Source organism: Somniosus microcephalus, chromosome 6, assembly GCF_052327205.1.
Source record: "Somniosus microcephalus isolate GS21.2 chromosome 6, FLI_Smic_1.0, whole genome shotgun sequence".
In the NCBI taxonomy this organism is placed as follows: Eukaryota; Metazoa; Chordata; class Chondrichthyes; order Squaliformes; family Somniosidae; genus Somniosus; species Somniosus microcephalus.
The window spans coordinates 130384756-130412493 of NC_140992.1; the positions used below are offsets into that span (position 1 = coordinate 130384756).

The window sequence follows — 27738 nt, forward strand, 5'->3', positions numbered from 1 at the left end:
CAGTTGCAGTCTGAGCCACGTTGAGTAAACACCGTTGTACCGTTCTCCGCAGTCTGTGTCTGATTATTACACGGACGTAACATTGGCGACGAGGCAGGTTCAAACCTACCTGCAACTCTGCATCACCTCCCGGGGATTCGTTCCTGGAGATCAGTGGATTGGAGGTCAAGGCCAGAGACTCGGGTGTCGACCACGGGCAACCGCCCAGTCATCCAGCAGAGACTCGAGAATTGCGGGGGAGGCTGTCGAGAGCCAGGCTTGGCTTTCCAGTCGAGGTGGTCCAGCAAAACGGGCTGGCAACAGGTAGTGCGCAGACCCTTCCCGGACAGCGGCGGGCTAGAGCCCGACCAAGCGGCACAGCAAAGGGCCGAGCAGCGTCGACGGGGGAGAGAGAGAGAGGGCAGAGCGCACAGGGCGCAGCCAGTGTTCAGGGGCCGAGCAGCGTCGGAGAGAGGGAGAGAGAGACGCACAAAAACCCGCGAGGCGCCGCCATTGCCATGAGGACCGCCGAGAGCGGCGTTGGCGGCAGCGCAGGAGAAGCGCGCAAAACCTACAGGGCGCCGCCATTGCCACGAGAACCGCCGGGAGCGGCGTTGGCAGCAGCGGGGAGGAAGGAAAGTGCGGGAGACGCCATTTTAAGTCATTGGGAGACGCCATTTTAAACCACACCCAAAATGCCGAAGAGTGGCAGTATCACCGCATTTGACAATGAAGTCGAAGATTGGACTACATATGTCGAACGAATAGAGGTATACTGCAAGGCAAATGAGGTGTCAGATGACAAGAAAGCGTCGGTATTGTTAAATTTAATGGGTGCAAAGACGTATAGTTTATTACGAAATCTAGTAACCCCAACGAAACCAATGGAAAAGAGTTTTGAAGACATAGTAACGATACTACAGGAACATTTAAACCCCACACCGCTGCTGACAGCAGAAAGATTCAAGTTTCACAAACGGAACCAGCATAAGGATGAAAGCAATGCTGATTATTTAACAGAACTGCGCAAACTATCGAAACACTGCCAGTTTGGAGCGGGACTGGCAGATACCTTAAGGGACAAGTTTGTGTGTGGGCTTCAAAGTGAAGGAACCCAGAAATGGCTTTTATCTGAAAAGGACCTTATGCTGGACAAGGCTTTCAGCATTGCGGTATCATATGAAGCAGCAGCACGGGGCGCTGCAGAGATACAACAGAGACCGCAAAAATATGGCACAAACGAAATGTCATATAGAACAGAGAAGTGCTATCGCTGCGGCAGAACAACACACGACCAGAATGATTGCTGGTTCAAAGACAAAGTGTGCAGACAGTGTGGAAAAGTAGGACACATAGCACGAGTCTGCAGGTCGGGAAAGAAAACCAGCAATAAGAAACCTATCAAAGAAAAGTACAAGAAGGTACATAAGATGACGGAGAATAGTTCAGACGAACAAAAGAGTGATAATGACTCCGAAAGCAGGGAACTGAGTTGTCTGAAACTACATAATGTGATCACAATGGAGGATCACCGAACCATTTGGGTCACTCTCAAGATAGCAGGAGTCCAGGTAAAGATGGAATTGGACACAGGATCAGCCCTAACAGTCATAAACCGACAGGACTACGAGCAGCTATTCTCACACATACCCTTGAGAGACACAAAAATTATTTTGAAGACGTACACGGGGCAAAAAGTCTACCCCAAAGGAAAAATAAGGGTGACCGTTATATATAACGGTAAGGAAACACCAAAACTAGACCTGTATGTATTGCAAGATGGAGGACCACCATTACTGGGATGTGAATGGATCCGGAAAATACAGCTGGATTGGCATTCCATACAGGCACTGACTGTGGCTGACAAAAAGGATGATGACGTCACACCTGGGCGACTGTCAAAGATCCTAACTGACGCGAAAGAAGTGTTCCAGCAAGGACTCGGAACACTAAAAGGCATGACAGCGACGATTAAAATTGAAGAAAACGCAAGCCCAAAATTTTTTAACACCAGACCGGTACCTTATGCAATCCACCCAGCCGTCGAAGCAGAGCTGGAGAGTCTGGAACGTTCAGGTGTACTGTCCAAGGTAGACTGGAGCGAGTGGGCTACACCCATCGTCCCTGTGATGAAAAAGTCGTTGAGCAGCACGCCTGGGGAACCAAGGAAGATTCGCATCTGTGGGGACTTTAAGGTAACAGTGAACCCGGTCCTTCACACCGTACAATATCCACTTCCGCGGACTGAAGATATTTTCACCTCGCTATCTGGAGGGAAACGCTTCACTAAGATTGATCTGGCCCAGGCATTTCTGCAAATGGAGGTAGAAGAAGCATCAAAAAAATACCTCACAATCAACACCCATAAAGGTCTCTACCAATACAACCAGCTGGTATTCGGGGTAGCATCAGCTCCGGCTATTTGGCAGAGGGCAATGGAGCAAGTCCTGCAAGGGATCCCAGGGACCCAGTGTTATTTGGACGACATCCTGGTCACGGGCGAAAATGACAGTGATCACCTTGCCAACCTGGAGCAGGTGCTCACTAGATTGCAGGAATATGGGCTCCGAGCTAACCGCCCCAAATGCGAGTTTTTTTGAAAACAGATCTCGTATTGTGGCCACGTTATCGATAAAGAGGGGTTACATAAGTCCCCAGAGAAGATTGAGGCAGTAGTCAAGGCTCCAGCACCGGAAAATGTGTCACAACTGAGGTCGTTCCTCGGGCTGGTAAACTACTACCATAAGTTCTTGCAAAATTTGTCTACAATACTACACCCACTGAACACCCTACTGCAAACTGGGGTGTCATGGAAGTGGAGTGACGAATGTAGACGAGCTTTCCAGAAGAGCAAAACACTAATCACATCGAAAGAGGTATTGGCCCATTACAACCCAGCATTACCAATTCGGTTGGCATGTGATGCGTCACCCTACGGCATTGGAGCGGTGCTGTCGCACAAATTCTCGGACGGCTCAGAGAGGCCAATAGCCTTTGCGTCACGATCACTACCCTCAGCTGAGCGTAACTACGCCCAGATTGACAGGGAAGCCCTCAGCCTAGTGTGGGGAGTGAAAAAGTTCAATCACTATCTGCACGGGCAGAAATTCACCTTGCTGACTGATCACCAGCCTCTTGTCTCCATTTTTAATCCGAAGAAGGGCGTTCCGGTGATGACTGCGCAACGACTACAAAGATGGTCACTTTTTCTAGGGGCGCACCACTATGAGATTGAATATAAGGGCACGAAACAGCATGGAAATGCTGATGGGCTATCACGCCTGCCACTGCCTACTGCGGAGGAAGCACCAGCAGTGGATCCTGTCGAAGTGTTCCATTCGACTATAGTTGAATACCTACCGGTAACTAACGCTTGTATCGAAAAGGAAACCCGAAATGACCCGACACTGTCTCGGGTATATGATTTGACGGTGAAGGGATGGCCAGCACATGGCGACTCACTGTTGCCAGCATTCTCGACAAGGAGAGAACAGCTGTCAGTGTGCCGGGGGACCTTGATGTGTGGATCCCGAGTGGTAATTCCACCCAAGTTAAGGGATAGAGTGCTCAATGAGCTTCATGAGGGTCATCTGGGAGGGGTAAAAATGAAAAGCCTAGCCAGGGCTTATGTGTGGTGGCCGGGAATCGATAAACAAATCAAGGACCTGACCAAGAGCTGCTCAGGATGCCAGAAAGTCCAAAATGCACCACCACAGGCCCCTCTACACCCATGGGAGTGGCCTTCATCTCCATGGCAACGGGTGCATATTGATTTTGCTGGTCCATTCATGGACTCAATGTTTTTAATAGCCGTGGATGCGCACTCGAAATGGCCTGAGGTCATCAAAATGTCCTCCACCACCACAGAGAAAACTATTGCAGTCCTACGGACCATTTTTGCCAGAAATGGCTTGCCAGAACAGATTTGCTCCGACAACGGACCACAGTTTGTGTCCGAAGAGTTCCAGAGGTTCTTGAAAAAGAATGGGGTAAGGCATTACACATCCGCCCCGTATCATCCAGCCACAAATGGATTGGCTGAGAGGTTCGTACAAACCTTTAAGAAGGCAATAAAGGCTATGTACAATGACAACATTCCGCTGCAGCACAAGGTGGACAATTTCCTGTTCGCCTACCGGAATGCGACACATGCAGTCACCAACCAGGCCCCAGCCATGATGTTCCTTAACCGAAGGTTAAGATCTTGCCTGGATTTGCTCAGACCAAACGTACGAAGAGATGTTGAGAGTAAGCAATTCCAGCACATCCATGAGAAGCCAACAAGGAGCTTCAATGTAGGGCACCCAGTCTTGGCCCGCGACTACCGAACAGAAAAATGGCAGCCAGGAACGATATGCACACGGCAGGGCCCACTAATGTACACAGTGGACGTTGGGGAGGGCATCATGAGACGCCATGCTGACCAGATCCTAGAGTCACAGGAACAAGTCAACCCCATGCCTCGCCCATACGTACCTGGTGATGAACCCGACGTACAGGTAGCATCTACCCCAGAAACAGTAGCATCGGGAGCTGATGAACCAACCGACGACAGGGGGCCAGAATCGCCTCCGCACCAAGAGCAAGACACTCAGGAAAGGCGCTATCCAGAAAGGATCAGGAAGCCTCCCCAAAGACTGAATTTATAAATAGACTATTTTCAGCTAATGTTGCATGTTAAAAGTGTTAATTGTAATTAGTTTGATATTTAATTGTTAAATGAGTGTTATGGTACTGTTAATCTAAAAGGGGAGGAATTGTAATGTATGTACCTTTAAGGGGGGAGCTACTTTCTACAGCTCATGTATACTGTAGTACCGGCAGTGACCACACCTGTATATAACACTGAGTAGTAATCTGTTGTTTCAGTTGCAGTCTGAGCCACGTTGAGTAAACACCTATTGTACCGTTCTCCGCAGTCTGTGTCTGATTATTACACGGACGTAACAATCTGAATGGCAATAGATTGGGAGAAGGGGAAGTGCAACGAGACCTGGGTGTCCTTGTGCACCAGTCGCTGAAGGTAAGCATGCAGGTGCAGCAGGCGCTTAAGAAGGCAAATGGTATGTTGGCCTTCGTAGTGAGAGGGTTCGAGTACAGGAACAAGGATGTCTTGCTGCAGTTGTACAGGGCCTTGGTGAGACCACATCTTGAGTATTGTGTGCAGTTTTGGTCGCCTTATCTGAGGATGTTCTTGCCATGGAGGGAGTGCAGCGAAGATTCACCAGGCTGATACCTGGGATGGCAGGAATGACGTATGAGGAGAGATTGGGTCGATTGGGCTGGAGTTTAGAAGAATGAGAGGGGATCTCATTGAAACTTATAAAATTCTAACAGGACTAGACAGACTAGATGCAGGAAGGATGTTCCCGATGGCCGGGGAGTCCAGAACCAGGGGTCACAGTCGAAGGATAAAGGGTAAGCCATTTAGGACAGAGATGAGGAGGAATTTCTTCACCCAGAGAGTGGTGAACCTGTGGAATTCTCTACCACAGAAGGCAGTAGAGGACAATTCATTAAATATATTCAAGAAGGAGTTAGATATATTTCTTAAGGCTAAAGGGATCAAGGGATATGGAGAGAAGGCAGGGACAGGGTACTGAATTTGGATGATCAGCCATGATCTCATTGATTGGCGGAGCAGGCTCGAGGGGCCGAATGGCCTACTCCTGTTCCTATCTTCTATGTTTCTATGTTTACCCTGGAACATTTAGTTCCCAACCTTGGTCACCTTGCACCCACGTCTCTGTAATGGCTATCAGATCAAACCCATTTATCTCTATTTATATATGCCACTAGTTCGTCTATCTTGTTACAAATGCTTCGTGCATTCAGATAAAGAGCCTTTAATTTAAATGTTTTTACCATTATTCCCTGCTTCACTGCTGCTGTTAAACTCTCTGTCCCTTTCTGTCACACTCTGCTTATTTTTACCCAAATTGCTACTCTGCTCTATTGCCTTGACCTTTCTCTTTAGATTTCTAAATTTCCCCTCACCTGACTCCTACCCCCTTTTTTAGTTTAAATAGCGCCTTTAACGTAGTAAAACGTCCCAAGGCGCTTCACAGGAGTATTACAAGACAAAAAATTTGACACCGAGCCACATAAGGAGAAATTAGGGAAGGTGACCAAAAGCTTAGTCAAAGAGGTAGGTTTTAAGGAGCATCATAAGGTTGCAGTGCTCATTGAAATCCCAGCTGTGAATGATGATGCAGCCATTTAACTCATGGGAGGAGCGCAGATTGGAGGATCGGGCATGGAGCCAGCATGCTCGACTCCCAGCACTAACCTTCCCTCAGTCCACACTCTGAGCAGGGACTTACAAGTTCACAGCTCACATATAGCGATAGGTAGAGAGACAGATAAACAAGGAGTTCTTACCTTGAACTGGTCTAGAGGAAAGATTCCTGATCTGTAATAAAACAATGCAGGGAGATCATGATTAGAAATGGATAATCTGTGTTTCAGCAGTAGCAGAGTCTTTTCCTATAAAAACTGCTCTTTGAGTCCGACAATCACTTTCCCTGTATGCAGCTTATGTGCTCGCCGCTATTTGCAAAATTGCTTACACAGAGAGCCAGGTGACTAGCCAAAATGACACCAGGGTAGGGAGCTTTACTCTGTACATATCCCATGCTGTATCTGCCCTGGGAGTGTTTGATGGGACAGTGTAGAGGGAGCTTTACTCTGTATATATCCCATGCTGTACCTGCCCTGGGAGTGTTTGATGGGACAGTGTAGAGGGAGCTTTACTCTGTATATATCCCATGCTGTACCTGCCCTGGGATTGTTTGATGAGACAGTGCAGAGGGAGCTTTACTCTTTATCTAACCCATGCTGTAGCTGCCCTGGGAGTGTTTGATGGGGCAGTGTAGAGGGAGCTTTACTCTGTATATATCCCATGCTGTACCTGCCCTGGGATTGTTTGATGGAACAGTGTAGAGGGAGCTTTACTCTGTATCTAACCCATGCTGTACCTGCCCTGGGATTGTTTGATGAGACAGTGCAGAGGGAGCTTTACTCTTTATCTAACCTGTGCTGTACCTGCCCTGGGAGTGTTTGATGGGGCAGTGTAGAGGGAGCTTTACTCTGTATATATCCCATGCTGTACCTGCCCTGGGATTGTTTGATGAGACAGTGCAGAGGGAGCTTTACTCTATATCTAACCTGTGCTGTACCTGCCCTGGGAGTGTTTGATGGGGCAGTGTAGAGGGAGCTTTACTCTTTATCTAACCTGTGCTGTACCTGCCCTGGGAGTGTTTGATGGGGCAGTGTAGAGGGAGCTTTACTCTATATCTAACCCATGCTGTAGCTGCCCTGGGAGTGTTTGATGAGACAGTGTAGAGGGAGCTTTACTCTGACCTGGTCTTACCTGGAAGGGCTTAGAATTATAGAATCATACAGCATGGAAGGAGGCCATTCGGTCCATCGTGCCTGTGCTGGTGCTCTGAAGGAGCTATCTAATTAGTCCCATTCCCCTGCAAATTTTTCCTTTTCAAGTATATATCCAATTCCCTTTTGAAACTTACTATTGAATCAGCTTCCACCGCTCTTTCAGGCATTGCATTCCAGATCATATCATATCTCTGCGTAAAAAAAATTCTCATCTCCCCCTGGTTCTTTTACTAATTATCTTAAATCTGTGTCCTCTGTTTACCAAGCCTCCTGCCAGTGGAAAGAGTTTCACCCTATCTACTCTATCAAAAACACTCATAATTTTGAATATTATTAAATCTCCCCTTAACCTTCTCTGCTTGAAGGAGAATAACCTTAGATGCTCCAGTCTCTCCACATAACTGAAGTCCCTTATCTCTGGTGTCATTCTAGTAAGTCTCCTCTACACCCTCTCCAAGGCCTTGACATCCTTCCTAAAGTGTGGTGCCCAGAATTGGACACAATACTCCAGCTGAGGCCTAACCAGTGTTTTATAAAGGTTTACCATAACTTCCTTGCTTTTGTACTCTATGCCTCTATTTATAAAGCCAAGGATCCCGTATGCTTTTTTAACAGCCTTCTCAACTTGTCCTGCCACCTTCAAAGATTTGTGTACATACACCCCCGGTCTCTCTGTTCCTGCATCCCCTTTAAAATTGTACCATTTAGTTTATATATTCTCTCTCCTCATTTTTCCTTCCAAAATGTATCAATCATTAAATTTCATCGGCCACATGTCTGCCCATTTCACCAGTCTGTCTATATCCTCCTGATGTCTGTTACTGTATTCCTCACTGTTTACTACATTTCTGAGTTTTGTTTCATCTACTAACTTTGAAATTATGCCATTCACACCCAAGTCCAGGTTATTAACAGTGGTCCCAACACCGATCTCTCCAGTCTAAAAAACAGCCAATCACCACTGCTCTCTGCTTTCAGTCTCTTAGCCAATTTTGTATCCATGCTACCACTGTTCCTTTAATCCTATGGGCTTTGATTTTGCTAACAAGTCTATTATGTGGTACTTTATCAAAAGCCTTTTGAAAGTCCATATACACAACAACTGCATTAACTTCATCAACCCTCTCTGTTACTTCATCGAAGAACTCAACCAAGTTCTTCACTTAATCAAGGCTTGAAATGCAAAGGATCACAAAATTCCTAAGAAGCATCTGGATCAACTCTATCGACAGAGTCTGGATTGTAGCCCCAGGACTCAGGATAAGCCAGGCTACCAACCCAGTTATCAACTTGCACTTCAATGGTTGCCAGGGTCCAGAGTTCTGCATTTTGTGTCCCACATTTTACACCCAAAATGATGACGATTTACAGAGTTAATCTGTTGTATGCCTCTTTGTGCCGTTCCACTCGTATTCTTCCCATCCACAAAACACTGACGGAAAATGCAAACGGGAGGCGTACAGAATGTCACACAGGAGGTGTTTGGTCACTAACTGTGGCCAGTCATGGAAAGTGGGTGAACGCCATGTTAGCTGAGTGGGTGAAGGCACAACACTACTGCTTCATACAGGGGAGGCAGAGGGATGTAGGAAAAGGGGAAATGTGAGAAGCCCAAGTGGTTCACTGATGTCCTTCAGGGACAGGAGCCCACTACCTCTACCTGGTCTAACCTACACGTGACTCCAGTCCCACACTGGGCGACTGACTCTTAATACCCTCTGAAGTGGCCGAGCAAGCCACTCAGTTCTACAAACAATTACAGGAAACTTTGGTTTATCCGGAGGTTGTATGCCCGGAAACCTCGATCTAACAGCAGAAATCAGCAGCCGTTTTGGTTAGGTTTTTTTTCTTCTCCTAGCATTTTTTTTTTTAACAGTCAGGCCCTGGAAAGCGTCTCTGTAGCTTAGCAACAGCTTCAGAGACGCTTCCAAGGTACGGGCCGAGTGTTTACAAGCTGTTGCTAAGCAACAGTGTTTGTTGTCAGATACGGAGATGAAAACCTCCTATCCTTCAACATTAGCGCTGGTCTATCCGGAAGTTTTGATAGATCGGCAGCAGCTCGGTCCCGTCGGTGCCGGATATCAGAACTTTTCCTGTACTGAAGGAAAAAGCCCACAACCACCTTCCCAGGGCAACTAGGAATGGGCAATAAATGTGGCCTCGCCAGCGATGCTTAGATCCCCAGAACAAATGAAAAAGGCTGAACAGATATTCCAAGCGGTGTACCTGCTCTTCCTGAGACCAGATGACTGCATTCTGCTCTTTGACCTTTGAACTGAGTGTAGTGATTTGCTTTTGGACGTATTCGGCTGTTGTTCTCTGGTCTGCGGATAAAGTAGACCTCAGCCTCTCGTTCTCAGCTCTCATCTGTAAAGGGGAGAGTAAATCAACAATTCATCCATCAATCAACCATATCTAAACTCAAAATTCCATTCCACTCAGGATTTTTTGTATGTAATTTTTTGCAAATTAGGTGCTCAGTTAAGCTTAAAACGCAGATATTCCCACCCACATTGTCACCTCCTTTGACTAAATGGTGCTGATCCTTGGTGAGGTACGGTCACACAGGAGGCATGAGCTTTCCTCCTGTACCATCAATATGTGGCCATTTTCCATGACAGGCTATTCAACAATGGAGTGCATCATTGTCCATAGCCAATGTCAACACTCAAATAAGTTTTCCAACTGGGGTCAATGGACAATCTAGCCTCCGGGCACTGAGGCCAATTATAGCACTCCAACTACTGACCCGGCTGACATCAGCTGACATCGCGCAGAGCAGCTTCCTGTTCTGTATGGTTCAATGATACAACACACAGCGCAGCTTGGAACACTGAGCCATCCTGAAAGTCCCCAATGACTTTTGCTTTTAAAAGATAAGTTCATGAGAGTGCGACATAATGTCAAAGACCTCTGACCACTGGTTCTCCCACTTGTCAGTGGACATTCACTGCATTAATCACTTGACGAGAGGTGCTGGCCTCGAGTCACAGGACCATAAGTGTGCAGGTTAACAAATAGAATGACTGTAAGGAATAATGCATTCTCCTCTTGGGTATGGGTGTACAGGCTATTGGACATGCATGATTCCCAAGTCTGGAGGGTGAGACCAATTGGCTTATACCAAATACAAGGACTGCACACACATACATACAGACAGACACAGTGCATGCAAAAATGTAATTGCCTCAGAGGTCACTGCTACTTTAGATGATTGATGCCAGAGTTCCCAACCTCAGACCGAATGGCCCCCATTCCTAGCCATCCAATGCTCAAAACCACGGCAACCCAGTCCCCTTTGCGCTTATTCTTGAATTTGGGGGCCTGGAGGATAAATCCTGAATCAGAACAGAGACCCAGCAATATGAGGGACATGCAAATCAATGCAAAAGGCGATTCAAAAGCCTGTAGTTTCAGCCTCCTCATCCCATTTATTGAGTGGATCTGGGGTGGAGGGGTCAGAAAGTGCTGCCTCCAAGTCCTTGCTTTCCCACTCTACAGCTTCATTCACAACTTATGCTAGGCTAACTGGTCTATAGCTATCAGCTTAACCGTCTTGTCCTTCCTGAACACAGGTGTTGCATTGGCTTCTCTGAAAGGAACTGCTAGATGAAAAAAGACCACAGTGCATCTATTTCTCCTTCTGCAATCCCAGTAGCTACATTATGCAATGATAATGGGGTTGTTGACTAATCAATCTCTATCAATTAATGTACAATAGACCCAGACGTGAGGCGAGCAAAACGCCCAGTGATGGAGAGCTTTGGGAACCAAAGATCCACAGTCAGTCTCCAGCCCCACACACACCTCCTGGCAGCCAATAATGCACATCCCCATATGTGGGCAGGTGTATGCAGGTGAGGGAAACACATCCTCCTACGTATTTCCTTGTGATGAGTCAGTAGAGGGCTGGGTGTAAGGCTACGTCTAGTGTTTAGAGGTCCATGTGAGTGGTGAGGGCCAGTGTTACTCTATTGTCACACGAGGGACGGCAAGATGGCGGCAAATTCCTTCCAAACGTTTGGTTATTTTCCCGGCAGCTCGGAGACTGTCTGTCTAAGCGGCAATTCCTGCCCTAATTTTGGCGCAATTGGGGCCTTGACCATGGTATAAAAGGGAGAAGGGGTCCTGACCCTAATATACAAGGGAGAGGGGTCCTGACCCTAATATACAAGAGAGAGGGGTCCTGACCCTAATATACAAGGGAGAGGGATCTTGACCCTAATACACAAGGGGGAGGGGTCCTGTCCCTAATATACACGGGAGAGGGGTCCTGACCCTAATACACAAGGGGGAGGGGTCCTGTCCCTAATATACACGGGAGAGGGGTCCTGACCCTAATACACAAGGGGGAGGGGTCCTGTCCCTAATATACACGGGAGAGGGGTCCTGACCCTAATACACAAGGGGGAGGGGTCCTGACCCTAATATATACAAGGGAGAGGGGTCCTGACCCTAATATACAAGGGAGAGGGGTCCTGACCATGTTATGAAAGGGATCCAGACCTTGGTATAGAAGGGAGGGGCCCTGATACTGGTATCAAAGGGATAGGGGCCCTGACATTGGTATGAAACACTGTGTGTATAAAAGTTGTATACAGAAGGTTTCTACCTTATTGCCAGTCAGCCCAAAGGCCAGAATCCTGGCAGTTGAAATTGGAACATTGGCATTTGAAATTGGAATGCTGATATTTGAAATGTGCAAGTTCTAGAAAATGGAGGGAAAAGTAGGAACATGTGGCAGTTTAAGCAGTTAAAGGGAGGGAGCTGGAATAAGAAGATGCAGGTGAGCGAACTGCCGAGAAATGAAAACCATCATAACAGCGAGGCACGGCAAAGAAGGGAACACCTAACACCGCGCAGAATTAATTGAACAGAAAGAAGATTGGGTGAGATAATCAAACAAAGCTTGAAGCTGCACAATAGAAAGAATGGGGATATTGCGAGAGGGCACGTGCCGGGAGGAAATTACTTCAAAAAAGAAACTTTAGTGCAGAGAAGTCACGACAGGCAGTAGTCGTGGGTGGACAGTCAAACCAAACTGTTCAGCCAACGATCCTACTTTAAAACAAAGCGACTGTTCACAATGCAGTCGAGCCTGCCTCGCCCTACTGACAACACATAATTTAGGGTATGGGGTTTGAGTCAGGGTTAGGCATTGGGTTTAGGGCGCTTGTGTCTTAGGGTCAGGGGTTACTGGTTAGGGTTAGAAACCGCTACTGAGAACTACTGTTGTAAATAAACATGCCTATAAAAAAGAAAAGGTGGCTCTGGAATGGATATAAAGCCACATTTCCTTTTTTATTTCCATTCCAGAACCACCTTTCATTTTTAATTACTATTCCAGAGACCCCCCCAACCATTCTTAATTAATTAACTTTCCAAATCCACTCTTCTTTCTTGAAGATAATTCCAGAGCCAGTTCACCTTTTTTTTACATATCCATTCCAGAGCTAATAAAAAAAGGAAAGGTGCCTCTGTAACTGTAATAATAAAGTAACGGTGGCACTGGAGTGAATGTAAAGAAGGTAAATGAGGCTGAGGAACGGATATGAAAAAGGCAAGGTGGCTCTGGAATGAATATACAAAAGGATTCCTGGGCCACTGGCACCAGTACTGGGGAAAAGAGGGAGCTGCTCCATTGGGACGGGCACCACTAAAACCAGGCTGGAAGCAGTGTCCTGGTGAATCGAATAACTGGGGTGGTAGATAGGGCTTTAAACTAATGAAGGCGGGGGCGGGGGGGAGGATTCAGGAAAGGGTAAATTCAAAAGCAGTTAAGATAAAGGTCAAGGCTGTAGAGCAGAGTAGCAAATTTGGGTAAAAATAAGCAGAGTGGGTCAGGAACGTAGAGAGCTTAACAAAGGTAATAGGACATCAGTGGCTAAGGTGACATCAGGGAAAAATAGAAAAAAGTTAAAGCTAAAGACGCTATATCAGAATGCGCGAAGCATTCGCAACAAAATACATGAACTAATAGCACAGATAGAAATAAATAGGTTTCATCTACTAGCCATTACGGAGACGTGGTGGCAGTGTGACCAAGGTATGAACATAAGAACATAAGAAATAGGAGCAGGAGCAGGCCATTCGGCCCCTCGAGCCTGCTCAGCCATTCAATGATCATGGCTGACCTTCTACCTCATCTCCACTTTTCTGCACTATCCCTATATCCCTTTATATTCAAAAATCTATCGATCTCAGTCTTGAATACACTCAATGACTGAGCCTCCACAGCCCTCTGGGGTAGAGAATTCCAAAGATTCACCACCCTCTGAGTGAAGAAATTTCTCCTCATCTCAATCCTAAATGGCTGACCCCTTATTCTGAGACTGTGACCCCTGGTTCTAGACTCCCCAGCCAGGGGAAACATCCTCCCTGCATCTACCCTGTCAAGTCCTGTAAGAATTTTATATGTTTCAATGAGATCGCCTCTCATTCTTCTAAACTCTAGAGAATATAGGCCTAGTCTACTCAATCTCTCCTCATAGGACAATCCCCCCCATCCCAGGAACCAGTCTGGTGAACCTTTGTTGCACTCCTTCTATGGCAAGTATATCCTTCCATAGGTAAGGAGACCAAAACTGTACACAATACTCCAGGTATGCTCTCACCACCCTATATGATTGCAGTAAGACATCTTTATACTTATACTCAAATCCTCTTGTAATAAAGGCCAACATACCATTTGCTTTCCTCATTGCTTGCTGTACCTGCATATTAACTTTCAGTGGTTCTTCTACAAGGACACCCAGGTCCCTCTGAACACCAACATTTCCCAATCTCTCACCATTTAAAAACTACTCTCCTTTTCTATTTTTCCTTCCAAAGTGGATAACGTCACATGTCTCCACATTATATTCCATTTGCCATGTTCTTGCCCACTCACCTAGCATGTCTATATCCCCTTGAAGCCTCTTTGCATCCTCCTCACAACTTACATTCCCACCTAAATAACAACAGAAAATGCTGGAAAAACTCAACAGGCCAGGCAACATCCGTGGAGAGAAATTAGAGTTGACGTTTCAGGTGAACCCTTTTTCAAAACTGGAAAGGAAATGAAATCGATCGAAGGCAGGGCTGCGATAGAACAAAAGAAGTAAAGAGACATTAAGAGGTATTCAAAACCAGACGAGATGGTAATAGGACAGTGGAGACAAAAGACGGCTCAGATTAGGTGTGAAGTGTACTGGCAGAAAGAGAGACAGCTGCCATGTGGGAGAGAGAAAAAAAGGAAAGGGGGGGGAGGGAAAACCCAAAACAAAGGGGTGGGAAAAAAATAAGTAAAAATGTAATAGGGGCCGAGGTTATGATCTGAAATTGTTGAACTCAATATTGAGTCCGGAAGGCTGTAAAGTGCCTAAGATGAGCTGCTGTTCCTCGAGTTTACGTTGAGCTTCCGTGGAACAATGCAAGAGGCCAAGGACGGTGAGGAATGGAGCGGTGAATTAAAATGACAGGCGACCGGAAGCTCGGGGTCACCCTTACGGACTGAACGGAGGTGTTCCGCAAGGCGGTCACCCAATCTGCGTTTGGTCTCCCCAATGTAGAGGAGACCGCATCGTGAGCAGCGAATACAGTATACTAGATTGCAAGAAGTACAAGTAAATCGCTGTTTCACCTGGAAGGGGTGTTTGGGGCCCTGGACAGTAGGAAGGGGGGGGGGATTAGGGGCAGGTGTTACATTTCCTGCGCTTGCACGGGAAGGTGCCAGGCGAAGGGGACGGGCTGTTGGGGGTGACAGAGAAGTGGACTAGGGTGTCTCGGAGGGAGCGATCCCTACGGAATGCTGAAAGGGGAGGAGAGGGGAAGATGCATTTGGTGGTGGGATCACATTGGAGGTAGCGCAAATAGCGGAGGATGATCCGTTGAATGTGGAGGCTGGTGGGGTGAAAGGTGAGGACAAGGGGAACCCTATTGTGGTTCCGGGAGGGAGGGGCAGGGGTGAGAACAGAAGTGCGGGAGATAGAACGGACACGGTTGAGGGCCGTGTCAACCATGGTAGAGGGGAATCCTCGGTTGAGGAAAAAGGAAGACATGGCGGAAGCACTGGTGTGGAAGGTGGCATCGTCGGAGCAGATACGGCGGAGACGGAGAAACTGGGAGAATGGAATAGAGTCCTTGCAGGAGGCGGGGTGGGAGGAAGTGTAGTCTAGGTAGCTGTGGGAGTCAGTGGGCTTGTAGTGAATATTGGTCGATAACCTATCCCCAGAGGTGGAGACGGAGAAGTCGAGGAAGGGAAGGGAAGAGTCAGAGATGGACCATGTGAGGGTGAGGGAAGGGTGGAAATTGGAGGCAAAGTGAATGAAATTGTCTAGTTCGGGGCGAGAGCAGGAAACGGCACCGATACAGTCATCAATGTATCGGAAAAAGAGATGAGGGAGGGGACCTGAGTAGGACTGGAACAAAGGGTGTTCCATATATCCCACGAAAAGGCAGGCATTGCTAGGACCCATGCGGGTACCCATAGCAACTCCTTTGATTTGGAGGAAATGAGTGGAGTTAAAGGAGAAGTTGTTCAATGTGAGAACTGTTGTGTATGTACCTTTAAGGGAATAACTGGTCTTAGACTGCAGTACCGGCAGTGACCACCCCTGTATAAAAGGCCCTAGCAGGCTTCTGTAGTTTCAGTTTCAAGCTGCCTCTTGTTCAGTAAAGTACCTGTTAAACTGTTCTCCCGAAGTCAGTGTATTATTGAGGCGCGGACTTTACAGTGGCGACGAGTAAGTTCGAACTCACCTGCAGTGTGGCATCATCTCACGGGGATCTCGCCTGAAAGGAAGGTCCTGGAAGGTCGTAGTCTGAGCAACGAGCGTCGACCGAGGGCAACCGCCCAAAGAATCCATCGGTGTTTGGAGAATTGCGGGAGAGGCTGTGGTTCCAGCAAATCGTGCTGGTAGCAGGTAGCGCGCTGACCCTTCCGGACTGCGGCGGGCTCAAGCTCGATCGAGCGGCTCTACATATTGGGCCGCGCAGCGTCGCCGGGAAAAGAAAACAAGAGAGGGTGGAGCGCACAGAGCGCGGTCGGTGCTCGAGAACAGGACAGCGGAGAGAAACTAAACGGGGGGGGAAGGAAAGCGAGATGCGCCGAAGCTGCGGGTCGCCGCCATTATCCCGTAGAACGCTAGGAGCAGCGTGACAGTAAGGGGAAGAAGCAAAAGCACGGGAGGCGCCATTTTAAATCGCCCAAGATGCCGAAAAGTGGCAGTATCACTGCTTTCGACAACGAGGTAGAAGACTGGACCACGTATGTGGAAAGAATTGAAGTGTACTGCAAGGCAAATGAGGTGGCTGATGGAAAGAGGGCGTCGGTATTATTAAATCTGATGGGTGCGAGTACGTACGGCCTACTGCGGAATTTAATTACCCCAGCTAAACCAATGGAGAAAAGTTTTGAGGAGATTGTTCATATCTTACAGGAACATCTAAGCCCTACACCACTGCTGATAGCAGAAAGATTCAAGTTCCATAAAAGAAACCAGCACAAAGATGAGAGCAATGCTGACTATCTTACAGAACTACGCAAGTTATCGAAGCACTGCCAGTTCGGAGCAGGACTGGCAGACACCTTACGGGATAAGTTTGTCTGCGGGCTCCAGAGTGAAGGAACCCAGAAATGACTACTTTCAAAAAAGGACCTGACACTAGAACAGGCTTTCAGCGTGGCAGTATCCTACGAAGCAGCAGCACGGGGAGCTGCGGAAATACAACAGAAACCACAAGAATACAGCGCTAACGAAATGGCGTATGGAGCCGAAAATGCTATCGCTGCGGCAGAACAACCCATGAGCAGAAGGACTGCTGGTTTAAAGACAAAATATGCAGGCAATGCGGGAAAATGGGAGATATAGCAAGAGTCTGCAGGTCGGGAAAGAAGACCAACACGACAAGAACTACTAAGGAACAGTACAGGAAAGTAAAGAAACTGACAGATAGTAGTTCAGAAGATCAGGAGAGTGATAAGGACTCCAGGAGCAGGCGACTAAGTTGTTTAAAGTTACACAACGTGATCGCAAAAGAAGATCACCGAACCATTTGGGTCACCCTCATGATAGCAGGGTCCCCAGTGAAGATGGAATTGGACACAGGATCAGCCCTAACTGTCATGAATCGACGAGACTATGAGCGGCTATTCTCACACATACCCTTAAAGGACACATCCATTGTATTGAAGACATACACGGGGCAAAAGGTCTACCCCAGAGGAAAAATAAGGGTGCCAGTTGAATATAACGGAAAGGAAACACAGAAACTATACATGTGTATACTACGAGATGGAGGACCACCATTATTGGGATGTGAATGGATCCGAAGACTACAATTGGATTGGCATTCCATTCTGGCACTAACTGTGACTGACAAAAAAGATGATGACGTCACACCTGGACGTCTGTCACAAATTCTATCTGACGCGGAAGAGGTGTTCCAACAAGGACTTGGGACTCTAAAAGGAGTAAAGGCAACCATAAAGATTGAGGATAACGCAACCCCAAAATTTTTCAAGGCCAGACCGGTGCCATACGCGATACGCCCAGCTGTGGAAGCTGAACTGGAGAGTCTGGAGCGTTCGGGGGTGCTGTCTAAGGTGGACTGGAGCGAGTGGGCCACACTCATCGTTCCTGTAATGAAGAAAGCATTGAGCAGCACGCCTGGGGAGCCAAGGAAGGTTCGCATCTGTGGAGACTTCAAGGTGACTGTGAACCCAGTCCTGCACACAGTATAGTATCCGCTTCCGCGGATAGAAGATATTTTCGCCTCACTATCTGGAGGGAAACGTTTTACAAAGATTGACCTGGCTCAAGCGTATCTACAAATGGAGGTGGAAGAAGCATCTAGGAAATACCTCACGATAAACACTCACAAAGGCCTTTACCAGTACAATCGACTGGTATTTGGGGTAGCATCGGCCCCGGCTATGTGGCAGAGGGCAATGGAACAAGTCCTGCAAGGGATCCCGGGGACCCAGTGTTATTTGGACGACATCCTGGTTACGGGCGAAAATGAAAATGAACACCTTGCCAACCTGGAACAGGTGATTACGAGATTGCAGGAATATGGGCTACGAGCCAACCGTCCCAAATGCGCGTTCTTCAGGAGACAAATCTCGTATTGTGGCCACATGATTGATGAGGAAGGGTTGCATAAGTCGCCGGACAAGATTGAGGCTGTAGTCAAGGCTCCAGCACCAGAAAATGTGTCGCAACTGAGGTCGTTCCTCGGGTTGGTGAACTACTACCATAAGTTCTTGCCGAATTTATCTACAATTCTGCACCCACTGAACGCCCTCCTTCAAACTGGTGTAACATGGAAATGGAGTGATGAGTGTAAGCGTGCCTTTCAGGAATGTAAATGCCAAATCACTTCAAAAGAAGTATTGGCCCACTACAACCCAACACTACTGATTCGGTTGGCATGTGATGCGTCACCTTACGGCATTGGAGCGGTGCTGTCACACAAATTCCGTGACAGTTCAGAGAGGCCAATAGCCTTTGCAGCACGCTCGCTAACCTCAGCCGAGCGTAACTACGCCCAGATTGACAGGGAGGCCCTCAGCCCAGTGTGGGGAGTGAAAAAGTTCAATCACTATCTGCACGGGCAGAAATTCACCCTACTGACTGATCATCAACCCCTGGTCTCAATTTTTAACCCAAAGAAGGGCGTTCCGGTGATGACGGCGCAACGGCTGCAAAGATGGTCACTTTTTCTAGGGGCACATCAGTATGACATAGAGTACAAAGGTACGAAACAACATGGAAACGCTGATGGGCTGTCGCGCCTACCGTTGCCGACGGCGGAAGCAGCACCTGCAGTGGACCCGGTGGAGATATTCCATGCGACCATAGTCGAATGTTTGCCTGTTACAAACGCAAGTATTGAGAAGGAAACCCAAAATGACCCGACACTCTCTCGGGTATATGATTTGACGGTGAAGGGATGGCCAGCATATGGCGACTCACTGTTGCCAGCATTCTCGCCAAGGAGGGAATAGCTGTCAGTGTGCCGGGGAACCTTGATGTGTGGATCCCGAGTGGTAATTCCACCCAAGTTGAGCGATAGAGTACTCTATGAGCTTCGCGAGGGTCATCTGGGAGGGGTAAAAATGAAGAGCCTAGCCAGGGAATTTGTGTGGTGGCCGGGAATCGATAAAGAAATCGAGGATATGACCAAGAGATGCACAGGATGCCAGAAGGTCCAAAACGCTCCACCACAGGCCCCGCTACATCCATGGGAGTGGCCCTCATCTCCATGGCAATGGGTACACATTGATTTCGCTGGTCCATTTATGGACTCAATGTTTCTAATCGCTGTGGACACCCATTCGAAATGGCCAGAGGTCATTAAAATGTCCTCCACCACCACGGAGAAAACTATTGCAGTCCTAAGGACCATCTTCGCCAGGAATGGGTTGCCAGAACAGATCTGTTCCGACAATGGCCCACAGTTTGTGTCTGAGGATTTCCGGAGGTTCCTGAGGAATAATGGGGTGAAACATTACACATCTGCCCCATATCATCCAGTCACAAATGGATTGGCTGAGAGGTTTGTTCAGACCTTTAAAAAGGCCATAAAGGCAATGTATAATGACGACATACCACTGCAACACAAGGTGGATAACTTCCTGTTTGCTTACCGGAATGCGACACATGCAGTAACCAACCAAACTCCAGCCGTACTGTTTTTCAACCGGAGACTAAGATGTCGCTTGGATTTGCTCAAGCCAAACATAAGACGAGATGTTGAGGATAAGCAGTTTCAGCACATAAATGAGAAGCCAACCAGGAGCTTCAAGATAGGGCAACCAGTCTTGGCCCGCGACTACCGAACAGAAAAATGGCAGCCAGGCACGATATGCACACAGCAGGGACCACTAATGTACACAGTGGACGTTGGAGAGAGCATCGTGAGACGCCATGCTGACCCGATTCTGGAGTCACAGGAACAAGCAAAACCTGTACCACAAGCATGTGCACCTGGTAGTGAGCCCGAAGTACAGATTGCGTCTACCTCCGAAGCAGGGATATTGGAAGCTGACGAACCAACCAATGACAATGAGCCAGAATTGACTCCACCGCCAGAACAGGATACTCGAGAAAGGCGCTATCCAGTCCGGATCAGGAAGCCTCCTCAAAGACTGAACTTATAAATGACTATTTCAGTTGATGTATATATTACTGAGAAAATTGTAATTGTTATTAGTTCTTATTTCGTTGTTAAATGAATGTTATGTACTGTTTATCTAAAAGGGGAGGAATTGTTGTGCATGTACCTTTAAGGGAATAACTGGCCTTAGACTGCAGTACCGGCAGTGAACACCCCTGTATAAAAGGCCCTAGCAGGCTTCTGTAGTTTCAGTTTCAAGCTGCCTCTTGTTCAGTAAAGTACCTGTTAAACTGTTCTCCCGAAGTCCGTGTATTATTGAGGCGCGGACTTTACAAGAACAAGTTCAGCCAGGCGGAGGAGGATGGTGGTGGATGGGGACTGGTCGGGCCTCTGTTCAAGGAAGAAGCAGAGCGCCTTCAGGCCATCCTGGTGGGGGATGGAGGTGTAGAGCGATTGTACGTCCATGGTGAAAAGGAAGCGGTTGGGGCCAGGAAACTGGAAACTGTTAAAGTGGCAGAGGGCGTCCGAAGAGTCGCAGATGTAGGTGGGAAGAGACTGGACAAGGGGAGAAAAGATAGAGTCGAGATCGGAAGAGATAAGTTCCGTGGGGCAAGAACAGGCTGAAACGATGGGTCTACCAGGGCAGTCCTGTTTGTGGATCTTGGGAAGGAGGTAGAAGCGGGCTGTGCGGGGTTGGGGAACTATGAGGTTGGTGGCCGCGGGGGGAAGATCTCCAGAGGAGATGAGGTCAGTGACAGTCTTGGAAGCGGTAGTTTGATGTTCGGTAGTGGGGTCATGGTCCAGGTGGAGGTAGGAGGAGGTGTCGGAGAGTTGGTGTTCAGCTTCCGCTAGGTAGAGGTCAGTTCGCCAAACAACAACAGCACCACCCTTGTCAGCGGGTTTAATGACAATGTCAGGGTTGGATCCAAGAGAATGGAGTGCACAATGTTGAGCTCTTTTTCCGCCGCCTTCGTCTCCATGCCCACTTCTCTGGCCAGGAGTCTTCCCCCGCATGACTGACCCTTTCTCCCGCTTGCAGAATTCCCGTTTTACCTGGACCCCTCCCCCTAGCCTCTTACCCTCTCTAGATCTTTCCATCGCTAACTGCCGCCGTGACATCGGCCGTCTCCATTTCTCTGCTCCCCTCACTCACTCCAACCTACCTCCCTCTGAACTTGCAGCACTCCATTCTCTTAGATCCAACCCTGACATTGTCATTAAACCCGCTGACAAAGGTGGTGCTGTTGTTGTTTGGCGAACTGACTTCTACCTAGCAGAAGCTGAACGCCAACTCTCCGACACCTCCTCCTACCTCCACCTGGACCATGACCCCACTACCGAACATCAAACTACCGTTTCCAAGACTGTCACTGACCTCATCTCCTCTGGAGATCTTCCCCCCGGGGCCACCAACCACATAGTTCCCCAACCCCGCACAGCCCGCTTCTACCTCCTTCCCAAGATCCACAAACCGGACTGCCCTGGTAGACCCATTGTTTCAGCCTGTTCTTGCCCCACGGAACTTATCTCTTCCTATCTCGACTCTATCTTTTCTCCCCTTGTCCAGTCTCTTCCCACCTACATCCGCGACTCTTCGGACGCCCTTCGCTACTTCAACAGTTTCCAGTTTCATGGCCCCAACCGCTTCCTTTTCACCATGGACGTACAATCGCTCTACACCTCCATCCCCCACCAGGATGGCCTGAGGGCGCTCCGCTTCTTCCTTGAACAGAGGCCCGACCAGTCCCCATCCACCACCACCCTCCTCCGCCTGGCTGAACTTGTTCTCACATTGAACAACTTCTCCTTTAACTCCACTCATTTCCTCCAAATCAAAGGTGTTGCTATGGGTACCCGCATGGGTCCTAGCTATGCCTGCCTTTTCGTGGGATATGTGGAACACTCTTTGTTCCAGTCCTACTCAGGTCCCCTCCCTCAACTCTTCTTCTGATATATTGATGACTGTATCGGTGCCGTTTCCTGCTCTCGTCCCGAACTAGACAATTTCATTCACTTTGCCTCCAATTTCCACCCTTCCCTCACCTTCACATGGTCCATCTCGGACTCTTCCCTTCCTCGACTTCTCCGTCTCCATCTCTGGGGATAGGTTATCGACCAATATTCACTACAAGCCCACTGACTCCCACAGCTACCTGGACTACACTTCCTCCCACCCCGCCTCCTGTAAGGACTCTATTCCATTCTCCCAGTTTCTCCGTCTCCGCCGTATCTGCTCCGACGATGCCACCTTCCACACCAGTGCTTCCGCCATGTCTTCCTTTTTCCTCAACCGAGGATTCCCCTCTACCATGGTTGACATGGCCCTCAACCGTGTCCGTTCTATCTCCAGCACTTATGCCTTCACCCCTGCCCCTCCCTCCCGGAACCACGATAGGGTTCCCCTTGTCCTCACCTTTCACCCCACCAGCCTACACATTCAACGGATCATCCTCCGCCATTTCCGCTACCTCCAAAGTGATCCCACCACCAAACACATCTTCCCCTCCCCTCCCCTTTCAGAATTCCATAGGGACCGCTCCCTCCGAGACACCCTAGTCCACTCCTCTGTCACCCCCAACAGCCCTTCCCCTTCGCCTGGCATCTTCCCGTGCAAGCGCAGGAGATGTAACACCTGCCCCTATACCTCCCCCCTTCCTACTGTCCAGGGCCCCAAACACCCCTTCCAGGTGAAACAGCAATTTACTTGTACTTCTTGCAATCTAGTATACTGTATTCTCTGCTCACGATGCGGTCTCCTCTACATTGGGGAGACCAAACGCAGATTGTGTGACCGCTTTGAGGAACACCTCCATTCAGTCCGTAAGGGTGACCCCGAGCTTCCGGTCGCCTGTCATTTTAATTCACCGCTCCATTCCCACTCGGACCTCACCATCCTTGGCCTCTTGCACTGTTCCACGGAAGCTCAACGTAAACTCGAGGAACAGCACCTCATCTTCCGATTAGGCACTTTGCAGCCTTCCGGACTCAATATCGAGTTCAACAATTTCAGATCATAACCTCGGCCCCTATTACATTTTTACTTATATTTTTTTCCACCCCTTTGTTTTGGGTTTTCCCTCCCCCCCTTTCCTTTTTTTCTCTCTCCCACATGGCAGCTGTCTCTCTTTCTGCCAGTACACTTCACAACTAATCTGAGCCGTCTTTTGTCTCCACTTGTCTTATTACCATCTCGTCTGGTTTTGAATACCTCTTAATGTCTCTTTACTTCTTTTGTTCTATCGCAGCCCTGCCTTCGATCGATTTCATTTCCTTTCCAGTTTTGAAAAAGAGTTCACCCGAAACGTCAACTCTAATTTCTCTTCACGGATGTTGCCTGGCCTGCTGAGTTTTTCCAGCATTTTCTGTTGTTATTTCAGATTTCCAGCATCTGCAGTATTTTGCTATCTTACATTCCCACCTAGCTTTGTATCATCAACAAACTTGGATATATTACATTTGGTCCCCTCATCCAAATCATTGATGTAGATTGTGAATAGCTGAGGCCCAAGCACTGATCTTTGCGGTACCCCACTAGTTACAGCCTGCCAACCCGAAAATTACCCATTTATTCCCACTCTCTGTTTTCTGTCCATTAACCAATTCTCAATCTATGCTAGTATATTACCCCTAATCCCATGAGCCCTAATTTTGTTTAATAACCTCTTGTGTGGCACCTTATCGAATGCCTTCTGAAAATTCAAATACACCACATCCACTGGTTCCCCCTTTTCTATTCTGCTAGTTACAACCTCAAAAGCCTCAAACAGATTTATCAAACACGATTTCCCTTTCATAAATCCATGTTGACTCTGCCCAATCCTATTATTATTTTCTAAGTGTCCTTAATAATAGATTCTAGCATTTTCCCTACTACTGATGTCAGGTTAATAGGTCTGTAATTCCCCGTTTTTGCTCTCCCTCCTTCCTCAAATAATAGGGTTACATTTGCCAACTTCCAAACTGCGGGAGCCATTCCAGAATCTATGGAATTTTGGAAAATGACAAGCAATGCATCCACGATCTCCATAGCCACCTCTTTCAAAACCCTAGGATGTAGGCCATCAGTTCCAGGAGATTTATCGGCTTGCAGTCCCATAAATTTCTCCAGTACTTTTTTTTTTTACTAATACTAATTTCTTTTAGTTCCTCATTCATATGGAACTAAATATTCCGGAATCCTCGATTTTTAGAATAGATAGGCAAAATGGAAAAGTGGGGGAGCGGGGGTAGCCTTGATAATAAATGGTGGGATAAAGACAGTAGAGAGAAAGAACCTTAGCTCAGAAAATCAAGATGTAGAATCACTTTGGGTGGAGCTAAGAAATATCAAGGGGTAGAAAACACTGGTGGGAGTAGTTTATAGGCCCCCGAACAGTAATACGAGTATCGGTCACTGTATAAATCTAGAAATTAGAGTTGCATGTAACAAGGGCAATACAGTAATAGTGGGGGACTTTAATCTTCATATAAACTGGGCAAACTGAATTTGTAGAAATAGTGCGGAGGACGAGTTCATGGAATGCATTCAAGATAGTTTTCTAAATCAGCATGGCGAGGAACCAACTAGGGAACAGGCTATAATAGATCTAGTATTGTACAATGAGACAGGGTTAATTAACAATCTTGTACTCAAGGAGCCTCTGGGGAAGAGTGATCATAATATCATAGAATTCTATATTGAGCTTGAGAGTGATTTAGTTAAGTACGAAACTAGGGTCTTAAATCTGAACAAAGCAAACTACATAGGTATGAGGGGGAGAGTTGGCTAAAGGTAGATTGGGAGAATAAATGAAAAGATATGACGGTAGATAGGCAGGAACGGTAGCATAGTGGTTATGTTACTGGACTAGTAATCCAGAGGCCTAGACTAATGATCCGGAGATATCATTTCAAATCCCACCATGGCCCCTGGGGAATTTAAATTCATTTAATTAAATAAATCTGGAATAAAAAGCTAGTATCAGTAATGGTGACAATGAAACTACCGGTTTCATGCATCCAAAAACCCATCTGGTTCACTAATGTCCTTCAGGGAAGGAAATCTGCCATCCTTACCTGGTCTGGCCTATAGGTGACTCCAGACCAACAGCAATATGGTTGACTCTTAACTGCCCTCTAAAATGCAACAAACCGCTACAGAAAACAATAATAAGAATGAAGCTGAATGGACCACCGGGCATCAACCTCAGCACCGACTTTGGACACGACAACGCACACCCAACCCAGTCAACCCTGCAAAGTCCTACTCACAAACATCTGGGGACATAGTCAAACTCACAGAATCATACCTTTCAGCCAATGTCCCAGACTCCTCCATCACCATCCCTGGGTATGTCTTGCCCCATCGGCAGGACAGACCCACCAGAGGTGGCGGTACAGCGGTATACAGTCGGGAGAGAGTGGCCCTGGGAGTTCTCAACATTGACTCCGGACCCCATGAAATCTCATGGCTTCTGGTTGAGCATGGGCAAGATAACTCCTGCTGATTACCACCTACCACCCTCCCTCAGCTGATGAATCAGTACTCCTCCATGTTGAACACGACTTGGAAGAAGCACTGAGGGAGGAAGGGCATAGAATTTACTCTGGGTGGGGAACTTCAATGTCCATCACCAAGAGTGGCTCGGTAGCACCACTACTGACCGAGCTGGCCAAGTCCTGAAGGACATAGCTGCCAGTCTGGGCCTGCGACAGGTGTTGAGAGAACCATCATGAGGGAAAACCCTATTTGACCTCGTCCTCACCAATCTACCTGTTGCAGATGCCTCTGTCCATGACAGCATTGGAAGCAGTGACCACCGCACAGTCTTTATGGAGATGAAGTCCTGTCTTCACACGGAGGACACCCTCCATCGTGTTGTGTGGCACTACCACCGTGCTGAATGGGATAGATTCAGAACAGATGTAGCAGCTCAAAACTGGGCATCCATGAAGCGCTGTGGGCCATCAGCAGCAGCAGAATTGTATTCCACCACAATCTCTAAACTCATGACCCGGCATATCCCTCACTCTACCATTACCATCAAGCCAGTGGACCATCCCTGCTTCAATAAGGAGTGTAGAAGAGCATGCCAGGAGCAGCACCAGGTGTGCCTAAAAATGAGGTGTCAACCTGGGGAAGCTGCAACACAGGACTACATGCATGCTAAACAGCGGAAGCAGCATGCTATAGACAGAGCTAAGCGATCCCACAATCAACAGATCAGATCTAAGCTCTGCAGTCCTGCCACAGCCAATCGTGGATGGTGGTGGACCATTAAACAACTAACAGGAGGAGGAGGCTCCATGAATATCCCCATCCTCAATGATGGCAGAGCCCAACACGTGAGTGCAAAAGACAAGGCTGAAGAGTTTGCAACTATCTTCAGCCAGAAGTGCCGAATGGATGACCCATATCAGCCTTCTCCTGATGTCCCCGCCATCACAGAAGCCAGTCTTCAGCCAATTCGATTCACGCCATGTGATATCAAGAAATATCTCAGTGCACGGGATACAGCAAAAGCTACGGGCCCCGACAACATCCCGGCTGTCGTGCTGAAGACATGCGCTCCAGAACTAGCTGCGCCTCCAGCCAAGCAGCTCCAATACAACTACAACACTGACATCTACCCGACAATGTGAAAAACTGCCCAGGTATATCCTGTCCACAAAAAGCAGGACAAATCCAATCCGGCCAATTACCGGCCCATCAGTCTACTCTCAATCATCAGCAAAGTGATGGAAGGTGTCATCAACAGTGCTATCAAGCGGCACTTACTCATCAATAATCTGCTCACAGATGCTCAATTTGAGTTCTGCCAGGACCACTCAGCTCCAGACCTCATTACAGCCTTGGTCCAAACATGGACAAAAGACTTGAGTTTAAGAGGTGAGGGGAGAGTGACTGCCCATGACATTAAGACAGCATTTGACTGAGTGTGGCATCAAGGGGCTCTAGTAAAATTGAAGTCAATGGGAATCAGGGGGAAAACTGTCCACTGGCTAGAGTCATACCTAGCACAAAGGAAGATGGTTGTGGTTGTTAGAGGCCAATCATCTCAGCCCCAGGACATCGCTGCAGGAGCTCCTCAGGGCAGTGTCCTAGGCCCAACCATCTTCAGCTGCTTAATCAATACCTTCCCTCCATCATAAGGTCAGAAATGGGGATGTTCGCTGATGACTGCATAGTGTTCAGTTCCATTCGCAACTTCTCAGATAATGAAGCAGTACATGCCCGAATGCAGCAAAACCTGGACAACGTTTAGGCTTGGGCTGATAAGTGGC

At 47.8% G+C, this 27738-nt stretch overlaps 1 protein-coding gene across 1 annotated transcript in view; it reads right to left on the reverse strand.

The window, feature by feature from the left end:
* dzip1l (DAZ interacting zinc finger protein 1-like) overlaps positions 1-27738 on the reverse strand; it is a 413098-nt gene that overhangs the window by 231484 nt on the left and 153876 nt on the right. The window contains exons 8-9 of the mRNA XM_085990774.1: positions 9601-9741; positions 6361-6391 (exon numbers count right to left, since the gene is read on the reverse strand). Coding sequence (XP_085846900.1) covers positions 6361-6391; positions 9601-9741 — 172 coding nt within the window. The remainder of the gene's footprint in view (positions 1-6360; positions 6392-9600; positions 9742-27738) is intronic.